The sequence below is a fragment of the Salmo trutta genome, chromosome 25, assembly GCF_901001165.1.
Source record: "Salmo trutta chromosome 25, fSalTru1.1, whole genome shotgun sequence".
NCBI lineage: Eukaryota > Metazoa > Chordata > Actinopteri > Salmoniformes > Salmonidae > Salmo > Salmo trutta.
Genome location: NC_042981.1, coordinates 15,607,887 through 15,635,419, shown reverse-complemented (window position 1 = coordinate 15,635,419; position 27,533 = coordinate 15,607,887). Strand labels below are relative to the sequence as shown.

At 42.1% G+C, this 27,533-nt stretch overlaps 2 protein-coding genes across 6 annotated transcripts in view; both read right to left on the bottom strand.

The window, feature by feature from the left end:
- The window catches only part of LOC115162062 (MAX gene-associated protein), a 32,066-nt gene extending 18,730 nt beyond the window's left edge, over positions 1-13,336 (bottom strand). For 2 of the 4 annotated variants that reach the window (XM_029712991.1, XM_029712994.1), the window contains exons 1-3: positions 12,798-13,336; positions 2,685-4,642; positions 630-2,592 (exon numbers count right to left, since the gene is read on the bottom strand). In XM_029712991.1, coding sequence (XP_029568851.1) covers positions 630-2,592; positions 2,685-4,570 — 3,849 coding nt within the window. In that variant the 5' untranslated portion in view covers positions 4,571-4,642; positions 12,798-13,336. The other 2 variants (XM_029712992.1, XM_029712993.1) reach the window with 2 other exon arrangements.
- A 1,775-nt stretch (positions 13,337-15,111) lies between these two features.
- LOC115162064 (tyrosine-protein kinase receptor TYRO3) overlaps positions 15,112-27,533 on the bottom strand; it is a 32,996-nt gene continuing 20,574 nt past the window's right edge. For both annotated transcript variants that reach the window (XM_029712995.1, XM_029712996.1), the window contains exons 13-19: positions 25,391-25,474; positions 24,856-24,948; positions 23,835-23,956; positions 22,434-22,543; positions 17,414-17,573; positions 16,951-17,087; positions 15,112-16,753 (exon numbers count right to left, since the gene is read on the bottom strand). In XM_029712995.1, coding sequence (XP_029568855.1) covers positions 16,333-16,753; positions 16,951-17,087; positions 17,414-17,573; positions 22,434-22,543; positions 23,835-23,956; positions 24,856-24,948; positions 25,391-25,474 — 1,127 coding nt within the window. In that variant the 3' untranslated portion in view covers positions 15,112-16,332. The remainder of the gene's footprint in view (positions 16,754-16,950; positions 17,088-17,413; positions 17,574-22,433; positions 22,544-23,834; positions 23,957-24,855; positions 24,949-25,390; positions 25,475-27,533) is intronic.

Below are 27,533 nucleotides of genomic sequence, written 5' to 3'. Positions count from 1 at the left end.
TGCTGTACTATTTTCGTAATGCAATTTTTAGCTAAGGATAAATCGTGGACTATAAGAAACATAACCAAAAGAAGGATTTCCTTGTTAAAGATCTCCCTCCCCCATAAATAATAACCAAGGAAACACAGGTGGTGTGGCATACCATGAAGTAATGGTAATAGTTAACTTGAAGGGGGTATACGTAAGGCATTCAGAACACCTTTCACGTAACAGTCTGGGAGTAGCAAAGGGTTAACAGTTAGTGACTGTCTGCATTGAGCCTTGTGCGTCTTCTCTCGTGATCTCTCAATTTGGCAGGATTCCACTGGGTAAACAGCCCTTGGAATTATCTCATTGAATTATGAACATTTCTTTGACAATATCCGTGAGAAGGTGGACTTTAAGACAACAGAGTGCCTGGCCTAGAGCCAGTTCTGGCCAGGAGCACCAATTGTAAATGTCATGTTAGGCCTACAATGTGTTCTCTCCCAAGATAAGCCAAAAACATGCACTCTTAGGGTAACGTGTATACATGTGTTACGAAGGTTCTTGTGAATGATCTGTAACACTCATAAAGGTGTTATGAATGTAAGTAAAGTGTTACCAAAATAACTGAAAAAAAATAATACATTTTACTATTTACGCCGTACCTTGGAGGTGAAAGAGACGAACAGCTGCTCCTCAACTTCCTCCAGGTTGGGCTGCATGGCGACATCTGTGGATCCCTCAATCACTGGGAGTGGATCACCCTTGGCAGATTTCACTCCTTTCCTAGATCTCTTCTTAGATCTCCGGGGTTTATTTCTCTGGGTTGGCTGACTAGAACCAACCGGTAAAGTACAACTAACTGGTATGCTAGGGGTACTTAAACGTGGGACAGGAGGACATGGGACAGGAGGTGCCTCACTGCTGGGAAAGTCTTCAGTTATCTCAAGCTCTTCGGCGATGGAGAAAAAGTTAGTGAGGTCGACCAGTGATGGGGTTGGTGACAATGGGTCAGGACCTAACGATGAAAAGGGCGATAACTGGAATGGGAGTGGAGACGGTGTAGACGGGTGTGTTAATGGTTCATAATTGACTTGGAATGATGAGGCAGTGTCCGAGGGAGATGGGGATAAGGCAGTGTCCAGAGCAAGTGAGCCAGGGTGAGAGGTAGAGGAAAATGAGGTTGCCTCAAAGGGTAATGGGTTAAGGTGAGCAGAAGGCAACAATGGGATAAAGGGTATTGTTAAAAAAGGATCAGGGGCAGGTAGGCCTAAAAGTGATCCATGTGACGAAAATTCAGAGGATAGAACAAACGGGTTAGGGGGCAATAATTGTTCAAGGGCTGGGAATGAGGAGGCATGTACAGGTAAGGAGGGGGCGGCGGCTTCCGGTTTCAATGTAACAGGGGAACGTAAAGGGGGTTCAAGATCTGGTAATGATGCAGGTGAGGATGGCACAAAGCCATCTCGCGAAGGACCAGGGGATGGTAACGAGGGGGTAGATTCAGGTTCCAAGTTGGCAAGACTAGGTGTTGATGACAGTGCAGGAGCAGTTGAGGGAGGGTCAGAGGTAAGTGATGATAAATCAGTCGCTAGGTTTAATGTGACAGGTAAAGGGGGTGGCAATTCTTGGGCTGGGGATGACAAGGAAGGGGCTGGTAACACTGGGTCAGGGAATGGTGATAAGACAGTTGCAGGCAAACAAGGGGTGGGGGATGATAGTGCAATGGATAAGGTAGGCTCAGGGACAAGAAACGAATGATCGGCAGTTGGTAAAACTGAGTCAGGTTCTGGTAACAATGAGTCTGTGGCAGGAACCAAAAAATCTGTGTTTGGGACTGAAATATCAGTGGGTAGACCAGCATAGTCTGTGGTTGGCTCAGTGGGGGCAATGGCTGGAACAATGTGATTGATAGCTGGATCAGCAGGACCACTGGCTGGAACTACAGGACCACTGTCTGGAACTACAGCATATCCAGTAGAATCCCTGGATGGACCAGTAGATTCCAAGGCTGGGCCAGTAGATTCCATGGCAGGGCCAGTTTGATCGGTGGATGGAACGGCAGAAGATGGGGATGAAGACGAAGGCAATACCGGAGGAGATTTTGGTTTGGTCCTAACAGATCTGGATTTTGACTTCAACTGTTGAAGGTAGAGTGCAAGAAGGGGCAAAGGCACAGGTTCAGGTCGTTTGTGTGGTTTAGCCTTCCCCTGCAGCTGTTCATCAAAACCTGTCATTTTTGCTTCAGTGCTCACTGAGGAGCTCTGGGAAGCCTTTTGACTGTTTTCAACTTCATTTGCTGAATGGCCATTGATTGACACACGGGTCTTGACCGGTTCCTGGGACTGAAATGAATTGAAGAGGTCCTTGTCACTGTCAATCATATTCCCATTGTGCAGTGTTCCCACCTTTTCAATAGTGTTCCCGGACAAGGCTTCAGGTTCAGAAATCTGGGGAAAATTGTCATTCACAGCTACTTCCACAATTTTGCCATTGGCAACCATGCCCTTAGTGTTAGTTTGCTCAACACTGCAAGTTGTATTGGTTATCTCAACATTGCACCTTCTTATTTTCAGATGACACTCCCGAATCAGCTCAGGGAAGTTACTTTGGGGAGGACCTGTTGTACTGCTCAGAAGAGAAAGGTAAAAGATTAGAAGGGCATTTTAAAGTAAGAAGCAAAAATGCTAACATGTAGCTGACTGAACTTGAGAACTTACCAAGAATCGAATTCAGTGGACTCTGTGTTTCTGACTGACTTTTGTCCATGATCTGCTGCTGAAGTCTTTTGGGAGTTGCATTTTCTACGCAAAGACTTTCGGGAATATTTCACATAATTGCACACCTTGGGGGATATTGTTTCATCTTTCTCCGTCTCATTGGAGGGACTTGATTTCTTGCAGGAGCTGGGTTTATCCATTTTGACTCCTGACATTTCACTGTCTGCAAGTGTAACACTTTGAGCATCTGAGCTCAGGAGTCCTTGACCTACTGCTGAAGTGTCTTTAGAATTGCATTTTGACATCAAAGACAGATTACTTCTAAGAGGGTTGAATTCCTTCGGAGATGTGGTTTCTGCTTTTTTCAACTCATTGGAGGATCTTGATTTCAGCTTTGGAGTGCTTAAGCTGGGTCCATTAGCGTTGACTCCAGATTTGTTTCTGTCTACAGGTGTAACATTTTGAGCATCTTCACTGAGGACTCTCTGATCTACTGTGGATGTGCCTTTAGAGTTGCGTTTTGCCATCAAAGACTTCAGGTTATTCAGGCTTTTCACAGGCTTGAGGTCATTGGTAGAACTGTTTTCGTCTTTTTTTGACTTATTGGAGGGACTTGTTTGGACTCCGGACTTATCACTCTCTGCAAGAATAACATTTTGGGCATCAGAAGCGAGAAGTCCTTGGCCTCCTGCTGAAGTATCTTTGGAAGTGCGTTTCCCCATCAAAGACTTAAGATTATTCAGGCTTTTCACAGACATGAGCTCATTGGGAGATTGGGCTGAGTCTTTGTTCATCTCATTGGAGGGACTTGATTTCAGCCTGGAGCTGGGTCCATCAGTTTTGACCTCAGTTTTGTCACCATCTGCAAGGGAAACATTTTGAGCATCAGGGCTCAGGAGTTCATTATCTACTGTTGAAGTGTCTTTAGATCTGCGTTTTGCCGCCATCAAAGATTTCAGGCCATTCAAGCCTTTCACAGGCTTGAGTTCATTGGGAGATCTGGTTTCATCCTCCTTCGACTCATTGGAGGGACTCATTTTCAGCTTTAGAGCCCGGGAGTTGGGTCCACTTGCAAAAGGGTTGAAGTCTGCTTTAAACTGAGACATGCGTACATTCTGGTAGGCTGTTACAGCAAAGAATTCAGTCTGGGGAAAGGTGAAGGTTATCACGTCAGGCCCATTGAGCTGAATATCCTCTGTAGCCGTTTCAGCTGACACCAAATGCAGGTGTGGTAAGTAGCGGTGCATTGGGTGCAAAATTACATTGCCCTCCTGGTCCATCGTGTTGTCAGTGAGCTTAAGCTTGTAGAATGACACTGGGTTCTGCATCCATTGGTGACCAGAAGATGGAGAGTCTGGATGGATGAAAACCTGTCTCAGCAAATGGGCCTCTGCCTTTCCACTCATTTGCCAGTCTTGCCCAGTCCACTTGTACCGTTTGTTGTCCACAGGGTTGATATCCATGAGCAGAGTGTACTTCTGGAAGGGCTCCAAACCAGAGATGTGAAAGCGGCAATAAGGGAACATCCTCCGGCCTTGTTTGGTTATTATCATTTCGGTTTTGCATTTGAAAAACTCATTCCACATGTTGTTATTGTCCAACATCACCTTGATACCGCTGTAGGTGCTCTCTGGTGGTAAATTCTCTGGTTGGTTATTAAACCTGGCAGCAGAGTTCAATGTAGAAGCCATTTGACCAGTACCCATTGCAGAACCTGGAGTGGATGTTGCTGGAATGTTTGCTTCTTCATTGGCTACAACTGCACTTGCTTGCCCTGTGTTTAGGACACCAAAGAGGTCAGGGGGAGAGGCAGCCGAGGGCAGTGCTGTGGGGGCAGCAGCCCCCTCCTCATGAAGAACCATTATTCTCTCCTTGTTGGCAGCCATGAACTTGTCACAGTCCTTTTCGAGGTTAGAATGCCCTCTTACATCTGTCCTTCCATGTTTTCATTCAGCATCCTAAAAACAACAAAAAGAAAGCTACATTTCTTTCAACCGATTTTGCTCACTGGGAATGCACTCTTTTGCATGCAATTCTCAGCACATTTGTTTACTTTGGAAATATCAAATTCATGACAAATTATTAATACTAGGCTAAATTACTATACAAAATAGTATGAAAATAAATGCATGCATCATAGCTAAGATAGTCGGTCATTATGCAACTACTAAAAAAAAATGAATCAAAATGTATCAATATGAGCAAATGGCAATAAAGTTGAACACAAAAGAATGAAGGGCATCAAAGAACTGTAAATCAGTTTTGCAAATTAATAATCGATAACACATGAACATGCCTTTGATTAAACCCCCAGTTTACTACGAATAGCTAAGGAAATTGATTGGGGATAGTCTAGCCAGCAGATTCGCACCCTACCATTACACTTGTTTACACTGAGCTGCACTGGAGCCGGCACGAGATAATGGTTGAAAAACGTACCTCAATGCAGGGATGGGATATGCCACTGTACTCCAAATTTTAGCTTTATCCACAGTGATACATTGAAAATATATAAATACTGCAAGTTTTCCGGTAAACTGCCTACAGTGCCATATCCTGTCCCTGCATTGAGATTAGAGGTTGACCGATTAATCGGCATGGGTGATTAATTAGGGACGATTTCAAGTTTTCATAATCGGTAATCTGCATTTTTGGACGCCGATTATGGCCGATTACATTGCACTCCATAAGGAGACTGCATGGCAGGCTGACTACCTGTTACGCGAGTGCTGTAAGGAGCCACGGTAAGTTGCTAGCTAGCATTAAAATTATCTTATAAAAAACAATCTTAACATAATCACTAGTTAACTACACATGGTTGATGATATTGCTAGTTTAACTAGCTTGTCCTGCGTTCCAAATAATCAATGCGTTGCCTGTTAATTTACCATCAAATCACAGCCTACTTCGCCAAACCAGTGATGATTTAACAAGCGCATTCGCAAAAAAAGCACTGTCGTTGCACCAATGTACCTAACCATACACATCAATGCCTTTCTTAAAATCAATACACAAGTATATTTTTTAAACCTGCATATTTAGTTAAAAGAAATTCATGTTAGCAGGCAATATTAACAAGGGAAATTGTGTCACTTCTCTTGCGTTCTGTGCAAGCAGAGTCAGGGTATATATATATATATATATATATATATGCAGCAGTTTGGGCCGCCTGGCTCTTTGCAAACTGTGTGAAGACCGTAATTAATTTGCCAGAATTGTACATAATTACATAACATTGAAGGTTGTGCAATGTAACAGCAATATTTAGACTTATGGATGCCACTCATTCCATAAAATACAGAACGGTTCCGTATTTCACTGAAATAATAAATGTTTGTTTTCAAAATGATAGTTTCCGTATTTGACCATATTAATGACCTAAGGCTTGTATTTCTGTGTGTTTATTATACACTGCTCAAAAAAATAAAGGGAACACTTAAACAACACATCCTAGATCTGAATGAAAGAAATAATCTTATTAAATACTTTTTTCTTTACATAGTTGAATGTGCTGACAACAAAATCACACAAAAATAAATCAATGGAAATCCAATTTATCAACCCATGGAGGTCTGGATTTGGAGTCACACTCAAAATTAAAGTGGAAAACCACACTACAGGGTGATCCAACTTTGATGTAATGTCCTTAAAACAAGTCAAAATGAGGCTCAGTAGTGTGTGTGGCCTCCACGTGCCTGTATGACCTCCCTACAACGCCTGGGCATGCTCCTGATGAGGTGGTGGATGGTCTCCTGAGGGATCTCCTCCCAGACACTGACTAAAGCATCCGCCAACTCCTAGACAGTCTGTGGTGCAACGTGGCGTTGGTGGATGGAGCGAGACGATGTCCCAGATGTGCTCAATTGGATTCAGGTCTGGGGAACGGGCGGGCCAGTCCATAGCATCAATGCCTTCCTCTTGCAGGAACTGCTGACACACTCCAGCCACATGAGGTCTAGCATTGTCTTGCATTAGGAGGAACCCAGGGCCAACCGCACCAGCATATGGTCTCACAAGGGGTCTGAGGATCTCATCTCGGTACCTAATGGCAGTCAGGCTACCTCTGGCGAGCACATGGAGGACTGTGCGGCCCCCCAAAGAAATGCCAGCCCACACCATGACTGACCCACCGCCAAACCGGTCATGCTGGAGGATGTTGCAGGCAGCAGAACGTTCTTCATGGCGTCTCCAGACTCTGTCACGTCTGTCACATGTGCTCAGTGTGAACCTGCTTTCATCTGTGAAGAGCACAGGGCGCCAGTGGCGAATTTGCCAATCTTGGTGTTCTCTGGCAAATGCCAAACGTCCTGCACGGTGTTAGGCTGTAAGCACAACCCCCACCTGTGGACATTGGGTCTCATAGCACCCTCATGGAGTCTGTTTCTGACCGTTTGAGCAGACACATGCACATTTGTGGCCTGCTGGAGGTCATTTTGCAGGGCTCTGGCAGTGCTCCTCCTGCTCCTCCTTGCAAAAAGGCGGAGGTAGCGGTCCTGCTGCTGGGTTGTTGCCCTCCTACGGCCTCCTCCACGTCTCCTGATGTACTGGCCTGTCTCCTGGTAGCGCCTCCATGCTCTGGACACTACACTGACAGACACAGCAAACCTTCTTGCCACAGCTCACATTGATGTGCCATCCTGGATGAGCTGCACTACCTGAGCCACTTGTGTGGGTTGTTGACTCCATCTCATGCTACCACTAGTGTGAAAGCACCGCCAGCATTCAAAAGTGAGCAAAACATCAGCCAGGAAGCATAGGAACTGAGAAGTGGTCTGTGGTCTTCACCTGCAGAACCACTCCTTTATTGGGGGTGTCTTGCTAATTGCCTATAATTTCCACCTGTTGTCTATTCCATTTGCACAACAGCATATGAAATGTATTGTCAATCAGTGTTGCTTCCTAAGTGGACAGTTTGATTTCACAGAAGTGTGATTGACTTGGAGTTACATTGTGTTGTTTAAGTGTTCCCTTTATTTTTTTGAGCAGTATATTATAATTAAGTCTATGATTTGATAGAGCAGTCTGACTCAGCGGTGCTCGTAAGCATTCATTCAAACAGCACTTTACTGCGTTTGCCAGCAGCTCTTAGCAATGCTTGATTCACAGCGCTGTTTATGACTTCAAGCCTATCAACTCCGGAGATTAGGCTGGCAATACTATAGTGCCTATAAGAACATCCAATAGTCAAAAGGTATATGAAATACAAATGGTAGAAAGAGAAATAGTCCTATAATAACTACAACCTAAAACTTCTTACCTGGGAATATTGAAGACTCATGTAAAAAGGAACCAACAGCTTTCATATGTTTTCATGTTCTGAGCAAGGAACTTAAATGTTAGCTTTTTTTACATGGCACATTTTGCACTTTTACTTTCTTCTCCAACGTTGTGTTTTTGCATTATTTAAACCAAATTGAACATGTTTCATTATTTATTTCAGACTAAATAGATTTTTATTTATGCATTATATTAAAATAAAAGTGTTCATTCAGTATTGTTGTAATTGGCATTATTACAAATATATATATAAAAATAAAAATCGGCCGATCAATCGATATCGGCTTTTTTTTGGTCCTCCAATAATCAGTATCGGCGTTGAAAAATCATAATCGGTCGACCTCTAATTGAGATACGTTTTCCGACCCACGTCTCACGCTGGCTCCAGTGTCTTAATTTAACCATGGCCGTGTCCGAATACCCATACTAGCGTCCTAAATAGTAGGCTGTTTCAGTACAGTTTTTTTTGCGTGACATTTTGAAAATGTAGTATGCTTTTAACATGAAGGAAATTTCAACATTTCGGGAATTTCACACCCACAATGTATTCAAACTAGATAAAAGGAGGGCTTCGAGATTTGATAGTTCTTTGAAAGTAAACAAAAAAACAAATTGAAGATGGCAAAGAAGATGAGCAATGAGTCTCCTGTAGTGTTAAAATGTAAGTCGTTTTGTCCTTTAAACTTCTTATGGCTTGGGGGCAGTATTTCGACGTCTGGATGAGAAGCGTGCCCAAAGTAAACTGCCTGTTACTCAGGCCCAGAAGCTAGGATATGCTTATAATTGGTATATTTGAATAGCAAACACTCTTAAGTTTCCGAAACTGTTAAAATAATGTCTGTGAGTATAACAGAACTGATATGGTAGACAAAACCCTGAGGAAAATTCATCCAGGAAGTGGGATTTTTTTTATGTGGGTATTTTCAATTGAATGCCTATAGAGTATATAATGGGTTAGGACACAGATTGCAGTTCCTATGGCTTCCACTAGATGTCAACAGTATTTATACATTGTTTCAGGCTTGTTTTCTGAAAAATGAAGAAGAATGAGACCTTTCTGTCAGTGACCTGAAGAAGAATGCAGAGCTGGTTTGTGCGCCGAGTGCGCGCCCATTGTTGTTTTTCCTTTCTATTGAATACGCTACTGTCCGGTTGAAATATTTTCGATTATTTAGACAATTGACAACCTGAGGATTAATTTTAAACATCGTTTGACATGTTTCGGCGCACTTTACCTGTACTATTTGGATGTATTCGTCAGCATGTTTTGACCGCCTTTGAGCCAGTGGATTACTGAACAAAACACGCCAACAAAACTGAGTTTTTGGGATATAAAAGAGGGACTTTATCGAACAAAACAAACATTTATTGTGTAGCTGGGACTCTTGTGACTGCAACCATATGAAGATCTTCATCGCTATTTCTGACTTTTGTAATTCCTTTACCTGGTTGTAAAATGTTTGTATTAGAGGTCGACCGATTAATCGGAATGGCCGATTTCAAGTTTTCATAACAACCGGTATTTTTGGCCACCGATTTATATATATATATATATATATATATATATATATATATATATATATATTTTTACACCTTTATTTAACTAGGCAAGTCAGATTAAGAACACATTCTTATTTTCTATGACGGCCTAGGAACGGGGGTTAACTGCCTTGTTCAGGGGGAATTCGGGTATTCGTTTTTGCAACCTTCCGGTTACTAATCCAATCCAACGCACGAGGAGCCTGCATGGCAGGCTGACTACCTGTTACGCGAGGGCAGCAAGAAGCCAAGGTAAGTTGCTAGCTAGCATTAAACTTGTCTTATAGAAAACTATCAATCTTAACATAATCACTAGTTAACTACACATGGTTGATGATATTACTAGTTCATCAAACGTGTCCTGCGTTGCATATAATCGATGCGGTGCCTGTTAATTTATCATTGAATCATAGCCTATTTCGCCAAACGGGTGATGATTTAACATGCGCATTTGCGAAAAAAGCACTGTCGTTGCACCAATGTGTACCTAACCATAAACATCAATGCCTTTCTTTAAAATCAATAAACAAGAATATATTTTTAAACCTGCATATTTACTAAATATTGCCTGCTAACATGAAATTGTGTCACATCTCTAGCGTTCATTGCACGCAGAGTCAGGGTATATGCAACAGTTTGGGCCGCCTGGCTCGTTGCGAACTAATTTGCCAGAATTTTACGTAATTATGACATAACATTGACATGACATAACATAACTCGTAAGCATTCATTCAGACAGCACTTTCGTGCATTTTGCCAGCAGCTCTTCGCTGTGTTTCAAGCTGTTTATGACTTCAAACCGGGTGGGTATAATTTGTGGAACGTTCCAACAGGAATCTATTCCAAAAACTTCGTAAATAACAAGGTTGCCAAAAAAACAAAGCATACAAAGTTGTATAGTGGCAGAATAAGATACCGGGTAGTGAGTGGTCTATTTCATTGCATTTTTCACTCATCACGTTTATTCCGAAAAATGTCTGTCCTCACTCTGGTTGCCTATAGACAAACATTAAGAATAAGCTACGTGGTGAGTTGATGCCTATTCGACAGCTAGTTAGCTAGGTTTGTATGCGTTGCTACCTTGTATGCGTTGTTGGTTGGCAACCTTTTACTTTACGTTTTTTGGAACAGATTCCTGTTGGAACGTTCCACAAATTATACCCACCCCTTCAAGCCTATCAACTCCCAAGATTAGGCTGGTGTAACCGATGTGAAATGGCTAGCTAGTTAGCGGGTGCGCGCTAATAGCGTTTCAAACGTCACTCGCTCTGAGACTTGGAGTAGTTGTTTCCCTTCCTCTGCATGGGTAACGCTGCTTCGAGGGTGGCTGTTGTCGATGTGTTCCTGGTTCGAGCCCAGGTAGGAGCGAGGAGAGGGACGGAAGCTATACTGTTACACTGGCAATACTAAAGTGCCTATAAGAACATTCAATAGTCAAAGGTATATGAAATACAAATCGTATAGAGAGAAATAGTCCTATAATACCTACAACCTAAAACTTCTTACCTGGGAATATTGAAGACTCATGTTAAAAGGAACCACCAGCTTTCATATGTTCCCATGTTCTGAGCAAGGAACTTAAACCTTAGCTTTTTTACATGGCACATATTGCACTTTTACTTTCTTCTCCAACACTTTGTTTTGCATTATTTAAACCAAATTGAACATGTTTCATTATTTATTTGAGGCTAAATTAATTTTATTGATATATTAAGTTAAAATAAGTGTTCATTCAGTATTGTTGTAATTATCATTATTATAAATAAATAAACAAAACAAAAAAAACAATCGGCATCGGGTTTTTGGTCCTCCAATAATTGGTATCAGTGTTAAAATCATAATCGGTCGACCTCTAGTTTGTATGCTTTTGTAAACGGGGCGCTATCCTCAGATAATCGCATGGTATGCTTTCGCCGTAAAGCCTTTTTGAAATCTGACAAAGCGGCTGGAATAACAAGAAGTTAATCTTTAAGCCTATGTATAACACTTGTATTTTCTATGGATGTTTATTATGACTATTTCTGTATTTTGAATTTGGCGCTCTGCAATTTCACCGGATGTTGTCGAGGTGGGTCGCTAGCGGAACGCCTGCGTCAGAAAGGTTAAAATGATCACGACTATTTAATCGTACATCTCTGAAAACAGTTATTTGCAGCCTGCCATGCCTTTATTTTAGCTAAACAACATAGCTAACGTTACCCAAGTGCTTTAGTAGGACTTGATAAGCTTGCTGTTGTTGAGCGACAACTTCATATTTAACCTAACTAGCCAGTTATACATGTGAAGCCGTAGCCAACTTTAACCAGGCAAACTTTTTACTAAACTTTACATCATAAATAGTATGCGACAATGAGTACATACTATGCAGTTTAAGGGTGTGCTCGTAAAATCCCTCTGGAGTGCCAGATTGTGCTCTGGGTGTTTAAATTCAGAGTTTCGTGCTCTCGGAGCCTTCGAAGCGCACACCGGCAGTCAAGCACCCAAGCTAACTGGTTAAAGTTGGCTAGCTTGCTAGCTACTTCCAGACACAAATGAGAGAATACCTCACTGACCATTTTACTCACCCTAGCAGAGCTAGTTAGGCTGTTTTCATGTTGTCTAGAGCGTTGGTGACTAACTGTGCTGCTTGCAACAATTTAATAACTTTTTCCCCAAAATTTACTGACACCAGTCATATCGAACGGGTTCAATTCATCAGTTATTCTACGCTCTGGCACACTCAGACAAGAGCGCTCTGGAATTGAAGTAGATATCCAGAGTGAATTTACAAATGCACCCTAAGTATGTAGTACACTAGTACGGGTTTTCGGATACAGCACATGATTGCATTCCGACCCCAGTGCAACTCAGTGTAAACAATTATAACTACAGGGTCGGAATCTGCTGGCTAGGGCTAGGCCTTAATGTAGGCCTATTGAAGATAATGAATGGCAAACTTTGGCCTGAAAATTCTCTAAGCGAAAATCATATTACTCACACAAAATGTGATGTTGATATCACACAATCTTTTGATCGAAAATGGAAACACTCTTTGGCAAACATGTCGCAGACACTGTAATTTCTTTAATAATAGTTCCTGGGTCAAGTTTAGATCTTAAAATAGCTGCCTACTTGAACCTTTAACATAAGCGTTCGATAGTAATTTAAGAGATGTACTATGTTACTACTGGCAAAAACCTTTTCCATTTCAAAAACACAATAATAAATCATTAAATCAAATACCTCTATAAAAGCGGCGGCCATTTTGCATTTCCACACGAGACAACACAAGTAAACAAACAAAACTGGCGGACCTACTGTATTGCGGCGGACCGTGGTAGCATACATTGTGGTTTGCTGATAACACCAAGTGGTGGCAGGAATGTAATGTAGGTTATCTTTCCCAACCTTACTACTATAAGTGGATTAAGACGATGAATCGAGATCTTTCTCTGCCAATAGCCTCGATGCCGTGCACTGCGACGACTAAAAACGTGGCTCGGGCCTTGCAGGCCTAAGCACGCAAGACTTGTAAGAACACACCAGCGCGTGCACAACACGATAGAAATCAATTGCGTGTGATTCCCAAGTCAACATGGTGGGCTTCTCCTCAGGCTAGAAAGAGAGGACTTGGAGCTTGCAAATTCATCTCGGTCTTTCTCGGCAGGATCGTGTGTTTTACTAAACACATGGTTTACCTTATGCACTTTTGAGCAGATCAAAATATGCGATGGTAATCGTCGATTCTTTGTATAATCCTCTAGTTATTTCTCCTTAGTTAAACTCGCATCTCCCAGCTGGAGGAAACATGCGTGCTGTAGAAAAACGTCACCAAGGCACGTTCACGTCCTACTGCGCAGACTTTGCGCCATTGTGTCACATGATTGAAAACGGAGGGAGAAAATGCATGCTGTGGTGGTACCGAACCAAACGCCGCCATGGGGAGGTTTGCAACTCCCCGCTTTTTGGTAGGGGACCTTAAACAAAGACGAAGGTTGGGGTAGAAAAATAGGATCTAAGGTATGAGTTAAACATGTCGATATGGTGTGCGCATGAGCGACTGTACAGTTGTAGTGTAATGACGGACCATGCTTGTGGGCATGTTGGTTCAGGGGAAGACACACGTGCTAGCATACCACCTTAAAATGTTCAATGCACGAATTTACCAGGAACCTTGTATTTTTGTTCTGTGGTTTGGTAACGTTGCCTACTGCCTATGGATCTGTAGTTAGTCATAAGCGCCGACGACGCAAGACATTGTTTACAGCTGTAGCTACCTTTCATTGTTGAGAGGAGAACAGTGGGACTGGCGGATCCATCTTGGCACGCGGTAAAGACAGCAGTAGTTACCTAGCGAGATGAACGGCATTTACAGAATGTATAGCCACTCCTGAGTCTAACGCTGATGGATGGGCCTGGGGATGTTCATTCATTTTGATGCGAACACAGACAGGTCTAGTCTGATTAATCAGGCTGTAATACCATATTAATTGGTATATACAGCCTGAAACTAATGCCTGCAAAATTGTGTCAATGTTCCTTACAGGCTAGATTGTTGAATAAAATTACTTTAAAAATTACTCTACCGGCTGTCTGTGTGGTTTGTCTGTTAGCTGTTTGAAATTTGAGACAAAATATCCACAGTAAAGTATTGTTTACCAGGTAGTTATATGGTTTGTATTGGCACAGAGGTAAAATTAGTTTTATATTGGATATTTGGTTCTATTCAATAGCTATAGATGGGTTAGCTGACATAAAAACAATGTGCATGTTTCAATGGAGCAGAAGTCTGAGTTGTCAAGATTCTGGATAGCCAGGTGGCTAGTTTAATTTTGTTCTTGATACCATGATGTTTTGACAATATGGCAAAAATTCAAGAAACAACTGTAAAGATGTATTTGAGGGACAAGTGCTCATTGTGGAAATGTTGTTTACATGTCAATATTCTAAGCCGAACCAGGCATGCCATGACAATGAAAATGGTAAATTCTAAATTATGGGAGGATGGAGAACAATCCACACCTTTTTTTTGTGTGTGGGGGGGGGGGGGGGGATTTAAAAAAAACTTTTTAAAAGGGTGGATTGTTCTCCAGCCTCCCCTGGATTATTTTCATTGTCAATAGCTATTAAACCAAGCATGCCATGGCAAAGAGAACAGATTATCCAAATTATCCAAATCGAGAACCATATACCTACTACCAGCTCTCATTAAACAATACTTTCCTGTAGATATTGTCTCTAGAGAAGTGGAAGGACAAACTGCACAGACAACCAGTACAGTACGTTTAAAGGTAATATTACTCCATTCTGGCTTATAAGGAACATTTAAACAATTTTGCAAGTATTAGTTTCGGGCTGTATATACTAATTGTGTATTGCTGCCTGATTAATCAGACTGACAGCGCATGAGATCAACACAGTAGTGGTTTTGGATGAAGGCTAAAGTTAACAGTTGCACTCAATTTGAGGCAGTTCAAATTACCTTTTGAAGTTGTGATAAGACATCTCAGTATCTGACAATTTACAATATAACTTTCTTGACCTTCATTTATTCAGATGGGGCACATAGAAGTTAGACTGCACATGGGTTTTATTCCATGCTCACCCAAAAGGTGCAAAGAAAAATATATCATACGATCACAAACAACCAATACTTTATTTATTTACACTTCAGGTGAGAATTACATTGTAGCTTGATGCACAAATCTAAAACAACTATAAACCTGCTAGTTGGGATGTACTGGACAGAGAGAATCACAACACAAAGCACCAGCTTCATAAGTCTCTGTTTAATGCTCTAGGTTGTATCTCTGGAAATAATTTTAACACAATATACAAAAAAATTACATTTAAAATATTAAAACATGTCCCTTGATATCCCATTCGCGGAATGCTCCAAAAGCTAAATCAAGGGTGTTTTGTAAGCACTTTGAACATCAGTCAACGACAAGCTCACATTTCATCAGGCTAATATCTTAACACATATCCATATTCACTCTGGTATTTTTCTTGAATACATACACAATGTTCTGCATATATTCCTGTTTCCATAAAATCTCAATGGTATGCTTAAGCAATAAAGCATGAGGAGGTGTGGTATATTGGCCATATACCAAACCTCTGAGGTCTGCCTTATTGCTATTATAAACTGGTTACCAACATAATTAGAGCAGTAAAAATACATGTTTTGTCATACCCATGGTATACGGTCTGCTATACCATGGGTGTCAGCCAATCAGCATTCAGTGCTCGAAACACCCAGTTTCTAATTCTAAATAACTCAGTCACAATGCTAGGGGATTATTACAGTGGTGGTCCCGTGTAATGTTATTCTAAGGTTAAATGAGAATACAGATTAAGAACGTGTAGCACACTTTTGGACAGGAGATGCTTATCATAGAGATAAGGGAGTTCGTTCGCAAAGCAGCAAATACCAATGTTCAATACCTACCCGCTACAGTACAGTGTACACTAAGGACATAGGGACTGCTTTTATAATCAAATGCTGCCTAATACTATAGAATCTTCCATTATAAAGTTCTGTTTATCAGTCAAATGTATAATTTTAAATATCATTAGTGTTATTGTTGTTCTTTGTTCAATGTAATCATAAGGCTGATTGTGTGTGTCGATGTGAAGTCCTTAGTTTAAAGTACAAAATGACACTGCAAATGACTGGCAATAAAATGGGTAGAAAAGTTCATTGAGATATGCACTTCAATCCAAGTAATGCTGGTAAGCTGTTTTCAGAAACTTCACTGGAGGGCAGTAGTGAGTGACCAACCATCCACAACCAACTGGTCAGTCTGAAATCTGTAGGGCAAGGGAGGCGGCATGTTGTTCAAAATATAAATCACACATTAATGATCGTGTCTTCATATTCCTCATCCCTGACTTCTTGCTGCAAGGTATCCATTGAGGTACCCTGCCTCCCACCCTCCTCTTCAGTACAGTTGCAGTTAGGGCCAATGATGTAGCGGTAGTCTCCACCAATAGCCAGAGCTGCCCCAGAAGACACCATGAGCCAGTCTTTCTCATCCTCCTCCATTCCCACACACTGCCAGGGCATTGCTGACCACAAGGGGTCCTCCCCTGGGCCCAGTGCCCCTGGCTCCCCCTCGTCACTCTCCAGGTTAACGTAGAGAAGGGCCTCCTTCATAAAACTAGGCCCTGAGGACAGGCTGGCCCATAGCCCCTCCAGCTGGTCAATCAGGTGCTGGAAACTGGGGCGGCACTTGGGAACAGGGCTCCAGCAGCTATGCATGATCTCGTAACTGGAAAAAGATTCAAACTGTCAGATCATTATTGTAAAAGTCTTCTCAATGGAGGTACCAGGTTAAATACAGTAAAATATAAAATTTTCTGGCACCAATGATAATTTAATTGTTTAAGTCATTTGAAAAGTATAATAGAACCCATCACGATTTGTCAATGCCTGAGTTTTTTCTACCACATCCAGTGGATCACTCACATGTCATCTTGGCAGTCAGGTGGTTGTTTGAGCCTCTCTCCCTTGATGAGGTACTCGTAGATTTCAGAGTTCTCCACCCCAGGGTAGGGGGTCTGTCCACGTGCCATGATCTCCCACATGGTGACTCCAAACGCCCACTGGTGGGAAACAATCAGTTCACTTCTGGGGGCACTAAAGGCAACGAATTGACAGTTCCCGAAAACATCTTATCGATGAAACAGACTTAGTGAACGTCTGGGGCCACTACATGGTTTAAAAAATGCTAAAATTCAATTGACACATCTGAAAACAAAATCTGCATTTTATCTATGATGTATTGAGTTACATTACAAAACAAATGTAACCCTTTCCACAAAGCTGATTTGAAAAGGAATCCCCAACTAAAATATTGCTCTTAGTGTCACTATAATTTTGAAAGTGATTCTTTGACCACTGAGGGTGTGTCTGGTTGTATGTAACGTACCACATCACTCTGAGTAGTGTAGACATTGTCAGCAAGGCTCTCCAGTGCTATCCACTTGACAGGCAGCTTTGAGACGGATCCTTGTCTGTAGTAGTCACCACTGTAGATTTTCTTTGAAAGGCCAAAGTCTGCCACACAGACTGTCAAGTTTTCACTCAGCCTATGAATAAAGGAGTGGAGATGTTCACAATCTAACCCTGAGGCAGAACCAAGCTCTAGTAAATTCTGTTCCAGTTAAGAAATAGAGTAAAGTGACAGGCTCCGTCTTAAAATTGTGCCCCATTCCCTATTTCAGGGTTTGTACGCTCATGAGAATCATGGAAAAGTCATGGTATTTTAAAATTGTGTTTTTCCAGGCCTGGAAAGGTTTTGGAAAATCCAAAAGGTTTTAGAAATGTATTTAATAATTTTTGTTAATGTCATTTATTTAGGAATAGTTTCTACATATTTTATCAACATATCAGTTAGGATCAGAATGACACTTTAGCCAAATATTTTTACTAGGATTAAATGTCAGGAATTATGAAACTAAGTTTAAATGTATTTGGCTAAGGTGTATGTAAACTTCCGACTTTAACTGTACATACAGACAAAGTCGGAAGTATAAATACACCTTAGCCAAATACATTTAAACTCAATTTTTCACAGTTCCTGACATTTAATCCTAGGAAAAGAATCCCTGTTTTAGGTCAGTTAGGATCACCACTTTATTTTAAGAATGTGAAATGTCAGAATAATAGTAGAGATAATTATTTATTTCAGCTTTAATGTCTTTCATCACATTCCCAGTGGGTCAGAAGTTTACATATACTCAATTAGTATTTGGTAGCATTGCCTTTAAATGGTTTAACTTGGGTCAAACGTTTCAGGTAGCCTTCCACAAGCTTCCCACAATAAATTGGGTGAATTTTGGCCCATTCCTCCTGACAGAGCTGGTGTAACTGAGTCAGGTTTTCTAGGCCTCCTTGCTCACACACGCTTTTTCAGTTCTGCCCACAAATTCACTATAGGATTGAGGTCAGGGCTTTGTGATGGCCACTTCAATACCTTGACTTTGTTGTCCTTAAGCCATTTTGCTACAACTTTGGAAGTATGCTTGAGGTCATTGTCCATTTGGAAGACCCATTTGCGACCAAGCTTTAACTTCCTGACTGATGTTTTGAGATGTTGCTTCAATATATCCACATAATTTTCCTGCCTCATGATGCCATCTATTTTGTGAAGTGCACCAGTCCCTCCTGCAGCAAAGCACCCCCACAACATGATGCTGCCATCCTGTGCTTCACGGTTGGGATGGTGTTCTTGGGCTTGCAAGCATCCCCCTTTTTCTTCCAAACATAAATGGTCAAACAGTTCTATTTTTGTTTCATCAGACCAGAGGACATTTCTCCAAAAAGTACGATCTTTGTCCCCATGTGCAGTTGCAAACGGTAGTCTGGCTTTTTTACGGCGGTTTTGGAGCAGTGGCTTCTTCCTTGCTGAGCGGCCTTTCAGGTTATGTCGATGTAGGACTCGTTTTACTGTGGATATAGATACTTTTGTACCTGTTTCCTCCAGCATCTTCACAAGGTCCTTTGCTGTTGTTCTGGGATTGATTTGCACTTTTTCACCAAAGTACGTTCATCCCTAGGAGACAGAACGCATCTTCTTCCTGAGTGGTATGACGGCTGCGTGGTCCCATGGCGTTTATACTTGCATACTATTGTTTGTACAGATGAACGTGGTACCTTCAGGCGTTTGGAAATTGCTCCCAAGGATGAACCAGACTTGTGGAAGTCTACAATTTTTTTTCTGAGGTCTTGGCTGATTTCTTTTGATTTTCCCATAATGTCTTGCAAAGAGGCACTGAGTTTGAAGGTAGGCCTTGAAATACATCCACAAGTACACCTCCAATTGACTCAAATAATGTCAATTAGCCTATCAGAAGCTTCTGAAGCCATGACATCATTTTCTGGAATTTTCCAAGCTGTTTAAAGGCACAGTCAACTTAGTGTATGTAAACTTCTGACCCACTGGAATTGTGATACAGTGAATTATAAGTGAAATAATCTGTCTGTAAACAATTGTTGGAAAAATTACTTGTGTCATGCACAAAGTAGATGTGCTAACCGACTTGCCAAAACTATAGTTTGTTAACAAGAATTTTGTGGAGTGGTTGAAAAACAAGTTTTAATGACTCCAACCTAAGTGTGTGTAAACTTCCAACTTCAACTGTACATACAGTACCAGTCAAAAGTTTGGACACCTACTCGTTCCAGGGTTTTTCTTTATTTAAACAATTTTCTACATTGTAGAATAATAGTGAAGACATCCAAACTATGAAATAACACATATGGAATCATGTAGTAACCAAAAAAGTGTTAAACAAATCAAAGTAGCCATGCCTTGATGACAGCTTTGCACACTCTTAGCAAGAGTGTGCAAATGTAGAAAATAGTAAAAATAAAGATAAACCCTTGAATGAGTAGGCGTGTCCAAACTTTTGACTGGTGCTATACATACATTACTTGGCAGCGATTACAGCCTTGAGTCTTCTTGGGTATGATGCTACAAGCTTGGCACACCTGTATTTGGGGAGTCTCCCATTCTTCTCTGCAGATCCTCTCAAGCTCTGTCAGGTTGGATGGGGAGCATCGCTGCACAGCTATTTTCAGGTCTCTCCAGAGATGTTCCATCGGGTTCAAGTCCGGGCCCTGGCTGGGCCACTCAAGGACATTCAGAGACTTGTCCCGAAGCTACTCCTGCATTGTCTTGGCTTTGTGGTTAGGGTCGTTGTCCTGTTGGAAGGTAAACCTTCGCCCCAGTCTGAGGTCCTGAGTGCTCTGGAGTAGGTTTTCGTCAAGGTTCTCTCTGTACTTTCCTCCATTAATCTTTCCCTCGTTCCTGATTAGTTTCCCAGTCCCTACCACTGAAAAACATCCCCACAGCATGATGCTGCCACCACCATGCTTCACCGTAGGGATGGTGCCAGGTTTCCTCCAGATGTGAAGCTTCGCATTCAGGCCAAAGAGTTCAATCTTGGTTTCATTAGACCAGAGAATCTTGTTTCTCATGGTCAGAGTCTTTAGGTGCCCATTGGCAAACTCCAAACGGGCTATCATGTGCCTTTTACTGAGGAGTGGCTTCCGTCTGGCCACTCTGCCATAAAGGCCTGATTAGTGAAGTGCTGCAGAGATGGTTGTCCTTCTGGAAGGTTCTCCCATCTCCACAGAGGAACTCTAGAGCTCTGTCAGAGTGACCATCAGGTTCTTGGTCAACTCCCTGACCAAGGCCCTTCACCCCCGATTGCTCAGTTTGGCCGGGCATCCAGCTCTAGGAAGAGTCTTCGTGGTTCCAAACATCTTCAATTTACGAATGATGGAGGCCACTGTGTTCTTGGGAACCTTCAAAGCTGCAGAAATGTTTTATTACCCTTCCCCAGATCTGTGGCTCGACACAATCCTGTCTCTGAGCGCTACGGACAGTTCCTTCAACCTCATGGCTTGGTTTTTGCTCTGACATGCACTGTCAACTGTGGGACCTTATATAGACAGGTGTGTGCCTTTCCAAATCATGTCCAATGAATTGAATTTACCAAAGGTGGACTTTAACCATCTCAAGGATTCTTCAATGGAAACAGGATGCTCAATTTCGATTCTCATAGCAAAGGGTTTGAATACTTATGCATTCATTTCTAAAAACATGTTTTTGCTTTGTCATTATGGGGTAGTGTGTGTAGATTGCTGAATATTGTTATTTATTTAATCAATTTTAGAATAAGGCTGTAACGTAACAAAATGTGGAAAAAGTCAAGGGGGCTGAATATTTTCCGAAGGCACTGTAGATATATAAAAAAATGTTTTTAAGGAACTCAAACCGGCTTTAAACGTACTCTTGAAAGTTGTAATAGTAGAATGCACAAGGTGACATTTCGAAATTGGGTAGTGCATCATCAGTTCCTCTTGTCAGTCATTGCATACCTTGGAGAGGTGTTTATAACTTGTAAGAACTGTCCAGATCACGGGATGTTCCCCAACCCCCCGAGTGAAAGACCCCTGCACTAGTTAACTGTTGAACTATTATTAGCATGTATTCATGTTTTCATCATGTCACCAAAAACTTTCTACAGGCTAACAATTTTTTGGGATGAAAGGAATTATTCACTTCAACATTGTAATAGTTGGGTTTTGGTTCAGTTGCAATGAATCGAATCATGTGAATCATAATAATAATTTGTGAATCGCGAACAGTAATTTTTTGGGGCATCCACTGTATGGGACATTCAACTCAAGATGCTAGTCAGCCTTCAGAGTAAACACCAAGTTAGCTTAGAAACTTAACTAAAAAAGGTACATTTCCTGAAGAAAATGTGTGGGTTTGCTTCAGCTGAATAAAAAGATTTGTAGCCAACAACAGCCACTTGATCTTTGATATATTGAATGAGCGAATTATTTCAAAAGGCATAAAATGTATTTGGTTGTAATATTTTTCATCAAGGGTGGTCAACCATCCTACAGGAGAGCTAATGGGTGTACACGCTTTTGTTCCAGCCTCCCTCTAACAAACCACATTTTAGAGATTAGCTACCCAACTGGACCTTGATAAACTGGCTCTGATGTGTTTGAGCAGGGCTGGATCAAAAGCTTTCACCCAGTAGCTCTCCAGACTAGGGTTGACCACGTGTTTTATATAGTTGCCTAACCGGTATTTTACTTTGTGGGGGTTAGGTGCCTTTCACAACAACAGGAGATAGTACATGGGATCAGAGAGCAGCCTCCCAGTGTTGATACCACATTACGCATATTTTTCATACGTACATAGACACCGCCAATTGTTGGTCATGGAAATTTGGTTAAACGTCATGGAGAAGTCTTGGAAAAGTTATGATATTCCATCTGTCAAAATGTGTATGAACCCTGCTATTTAGTGCACTAGTTTTGACCAGGACCCATAGGGCTCTGATAAAAAGTAGTGCCCTTTATAGGGAATAGGGTGGCATTTGAGATGGAGTCACTGTCTACTCTGCTGGTAATTCACTCACATGCAGTTGCGTGCAGCCAGATCCCTGTGTATGATGCTTTTGTTGCTCAGGTACTCCATTCCACGAGCGATGTCCAACATAAACTGAATGAGCATCTGCAGTGACACTGTCTGTGTGAGGGAGAGACCGCAACATTACTTTGTTAAAACATGATTTGAAGATAAGCATCAATTAGAAAGTGTCCTGGGAAAAAAATATTTGACCCCACACTAAGACTTGTCTTTCCAGTACAGTCTATAACAGGAAATTATGGAATGATTTAAAACATGCATCTAAACTGACAACTAACCTTGAATGTAAGATAATGTCTAGATGCATATATTTTATAGTGGAGATCAAGTTTATAAATTGCCTGGATGGGCTGATGAGACAGTGGATGGAACAGAGTAAATAGGCATTTTAACGTCACTGGTGGGAATGATGGAATAGACACCAGCTGGAATGCGGTTTTAATCAATCAGCATTCAGGATTAGACCCACCCGTTGTATAAAGTTACTGTTTGTGTTACTGTTTGTATCAATATACACTCAGTGGTCAGTTTATTAGGTAAACTGCCCTGTTCACAAAAATGGTGCTCTCCTACAGACAGTGGGTCACGTGGCCGTGATTTCTATATAAAAGCAAGCAGACAGGCATTCAGTTACTGTTCGATTGAACATTAGAATGGGCAAAACAAGTGACCTACGTGTGGTATGTTTGTCGGTGACAGGCGCGTCGTCCTGGGCTTTTCATGCACAACAGTGTCTAGGGTTTACCGAGAATGGTGCGAGAGAGAAAAAACACCCAGTCAGTGGCAGTCCTGTGAGCTAAAACAGCTCGTTGATGAGAGAGGTTGAAGGAGAATGGCAAGAATTGTGCAAGCTAACAGGCGGGCCACAAACAGGCAAATAACGGGGCAGTACAACAGTGGTGTGCAGAACGGAAATTTGGAACACACAACTTGTCGGTCTTTGTCACAGATGGGCTATTGCAGCAGACGACCACACCGGGTTCCATTCCTATCAGCTAAAAACAAGAAGAAGCGGCTAAAATGGGAAGGCAATCACCAACACTGGACAACTGATGAGTGGAAAAAGATTGCCTTGTCCGATGAATCCCAGTTCCTGATGGCAGAGTCAGGATTTGGCGTTAGCAGCATGAGTCCATGGCCTCATCTTTCCTGGTGTCAATGGTACAGGCTGTTGGTGTAATGGTGTGGTGAATGTTTTCCTGGCACACGTTAGGTCCCTTGATACCAATTGAGCAACGTTTCTATGCCCTGAAGAATTTAGGCTGTTCTGGAGGAAAAGGGGTCCCACCCAGTACTAGATGGGTATACCTAATAAACTGGCCCCTGAGTGTTTGTGTCCCTGTATTGGGTATCTATTTTAGTATGGATAAAATGTATAGGTGACACTCACAAAGGGCTCATCTCCAAGGCGGGACATAAGCAGAAAGGTGTGAAGATCCCCGTGCTTCATGAAGGGCAGGATAACCATGGGGATGGGCAACCGCTGCTGAGGCCGCCTGTGCAAACTCACTCCTAGAGAATAAATATATATTCAATCAACAACTCAGCAGAACAAGTCAGTCCAAGCCAGGACCAGCTCCAGGCATAAGCGACATAAGTGGTCGCTTAGGGCCGCAGGCTGCTAGGGGACCCCCAACCTAAACCCCCCCCTTTCGTTTTTAGGAACTCACTAATGAGAGTAAGATTAGTAGAATACACCAGGTGCAATTTAAAAATGTGGTTGTGCATCAGCAGTTTTTCTTGTTATGTCAGTTACTGACAGTCACTCAATTAGCCATGTCAACTAACAATTTTTAGATGAGTAGTTTGTCTAGCCAGCTATCATGGCCGAATACCGACCGGGCATTCGCCCAGGGACCCTGACCTCCAGGTTGCCCCCATTGATTTTGTTTGTCATTTTCACTCATATCATATTAGATGTCCACCCCATGGCAAAATGAGTAGAATTGCATGAAACTCATTATGAAATGTAAATAAAGATGTCAGGCCATTGTAAAATCTGTAGAATTGCAGTTAACTTCATTTAAAACTGCAACGTTTTCTCTATACCCCTTGGCAAAATGTGCAGAATTGCAGGAAATTAACTTAAAGCGTAATATGTTTTACTCTCCACGTCAAGAGGGGACACACAAATGTTTTGCTGTGAGGTGGGGGCCCCCCCAACCAAATCTCGCTTAGGGCCCCCATAAGGCTAGTGCCGGCCCTGGTCAAAGCACATTGATTGATGGGCAACTCTTAAAACACTCCGTTTCTGATCCTAAGTAGCCTACTTGTTGTTGTGGTTGTATTATATGTGCAAGCTGTTAGTATTTGAAATCTGGCAATGTCTTTCTTAATTGCCCTTTAAGGATATAAATAAAGTTTGATTTAATTGAAGTGAGTCGACGGAAGTAAAATGTGTCTTCACTAACCAATGAGCTGGATGACATTGGGATGGTGGAAGTCCTTCATGTAAGCAGCCTCTTTCAGGCACTGCTCTATATCACATGATGAGTTGATATCCGCTGATGTAAAAAGGACACAGAACATAACAATAATCATAACTTCCAAGGACTTATTAGTTCACATTATACAGCTACAATTATCATGTGTTTCAATGTAATACCCAGTAATATCCACTGACACACTCATAAGAACAGGGGTGTTAACCCCGGTATCATGGCTAAATTCCCATCATGGCCATCTAATCATCCCCCTCATTCCTAATTGGTATATATATCACTCCTCACCTCTCCACATGATAGCTGATGTGTGGTGAGCGTTCTGGCACCAAAATGGTCGCCATGCTTCACCCATGTGGGTGCTACACATTGGTGGTGGATGAGGGGAGTTTCCCCCTACTATGTAAAGTGCTTTGAGTTCCTACGTTGGTAGAAAAGCGCTATATAAATCTGCTAAATTATTATTATATAAAAGGCTGTTAAAATGTAAAGTCTAAAGTCTCACTTTTTAGCACCTTCACTGCAACCTTCTGTTGTACAGTGCTGTCCTCCATCTTTAGGAAGGCCTCACGCACTGAGCCAAATTCACCTAAACAGACACAGATACATCACTGGCATGTTACTCCTCAAACAACTCAACATATTCCAAAATATAATACAGACATTGTCTGTGTTGTTATTTAGCAATACACAGTTATGGTTATAGGCCATGCCAGACTTTTGTAAATGCTCTCTATTTCAAATCAAATCTTTTCACATGCTTTGTAAACAGGTGTAGACCAACAGTGAAATGCTTGCCCTTCCCAATAATGCAGAGAGAAAAAATAGAAAGTGAAAAATTATAATAATGAGGAATAAATAGAAAAATAACCAGGAATAAATACACAGTAACTTGGTTATATACACTGGTTACCAGTACCAAGTCCATGTGCAAGGGTCGGCGGTAGCTGAGGTAGATATGTACTATACAGTGCATTCGGAAAGTATTCAGACCCATTGACTTTTTCCACTTTGTTACGTTACAGCCTTATTCTAAAATGGATTACATTTTTTCCCCCTCAATCTACACAAAATACCCCACAATGACAAAGCAAAAACAGGTTTTTAGAAATTGTTGCAAATGTATTAAAAATAAACTTATTTACATAAGTATTCAGACCCTTTGCTATGAGACTTGAAATTGAGCTCAGGTGCATCCTGTTTCCATTGATCATCCTTGAGATTGTTCTACTACTTGATTGGAGTCCACCTGTGGTAAATTTAATTGATTGGACATGATTTGAAAAGGCACACACCTGTCTATATAAGGTCCCACAGTTGACAGTGCATGTCAGAGCAAAAACCAAGTCATGAGGTCGAAGGAATTGTCCGTAGAGCTCCGAGACAGGATTGTGTCGAGGCACAGATCTGGGGAAGGGTACCAAAAACATTTTGATTGCAGCATTGAAGGTCCCCAAGAACACAGTAGCCTCCATCGTTCTTAAATAGAATAAGTTTGGAACCACCAAGACTCTTCATAGAGCTGGCCACCTGGCCATACTGAGCAATCGGGGGAGAAGGGCCTTGGTCAGGGAGGTGACCAAGAACCCAATGGTCACTCTGACAGAGCTCTAGAGTTCCTCTGTGGAGATGGGAGAACCTTCCAGAATGACAACCATTTCTGCAGCACCACCAATCAGGCCTGTATGGTACAGTAGCCAGACGGAAGCCACTCGTCAGTAAAAGGCACATGACAGCCTGCTTGGAGTTTGCCAAAAGGCACCTAAAGACTCTCAGACCATGAGAAACAAGATTTGCTGGCCTGATGAACTCTTTGGCCTGAATGTCAAGCGTCACATCTGGAGGAATCCTGGCACCGTCCCTACGGTGAAGCATGGTGGTGGAAGCAACATGCTGTGGGGATGTTTTTCAGCGGCAGGGACTTGGAGATTAGTCAGGATCGAGGGAAAGATGAACGGAGCAAAGTACAGAGAGATCCTTGATGAAAATCTGCTCCAGAGTGCTAAGGACCTCAGACTGGGGGCGAAGGTTCAGCTTCCAACAAGACAACGATCCTAAGCACACAGACAAGACCACACAGGAGTGGCTTCGGGCCCATGCTGAATATTTTCAGCCTGCTGAGGGGGAAGAGGCATTGCCGTGCCCTCTTAACAACTGTGTTGATGTGCGTGGACCAAGTTCCTTTGTGATATGGACAACGAGGAACTTGAAGCTCTCGTCATGTTCCACAACAGCCCTGTCAATGTGGATGGGGGCGTGCTCAGCCCTCCTTTTCCTGTAGCTCCTTTGTCTTGCTGACGTTGAGGGAGAGGTTGATGTCCTGGCACGTGTCTCTGACACCCTCCCTGTAGTCTGTCTCATCGTTGTCGATGATCAGGCCTACCACCATCGTGTCTTCTGCAAACTTAATGATGGTGTTGGAGCACGCACCCCTGAGGGGCCCCTGTGTTTAGGGTCAGCGTGGCGGATGTGTTGTTGCCTACCCTCACCACCTGGGTGCGGTCTGTCAGGAAGGCCATTATTCAGTTGCAGAGTGAAGTGTTTAGTCCCAGGGTGCTTAGCTTAGTGATGAGCTTGAACACTGAGCTGTAGTCAATGAACAGCATTCTCACGTAGGTGTTCCTTTTGTCCAGGTGGGAAAGGGCTGT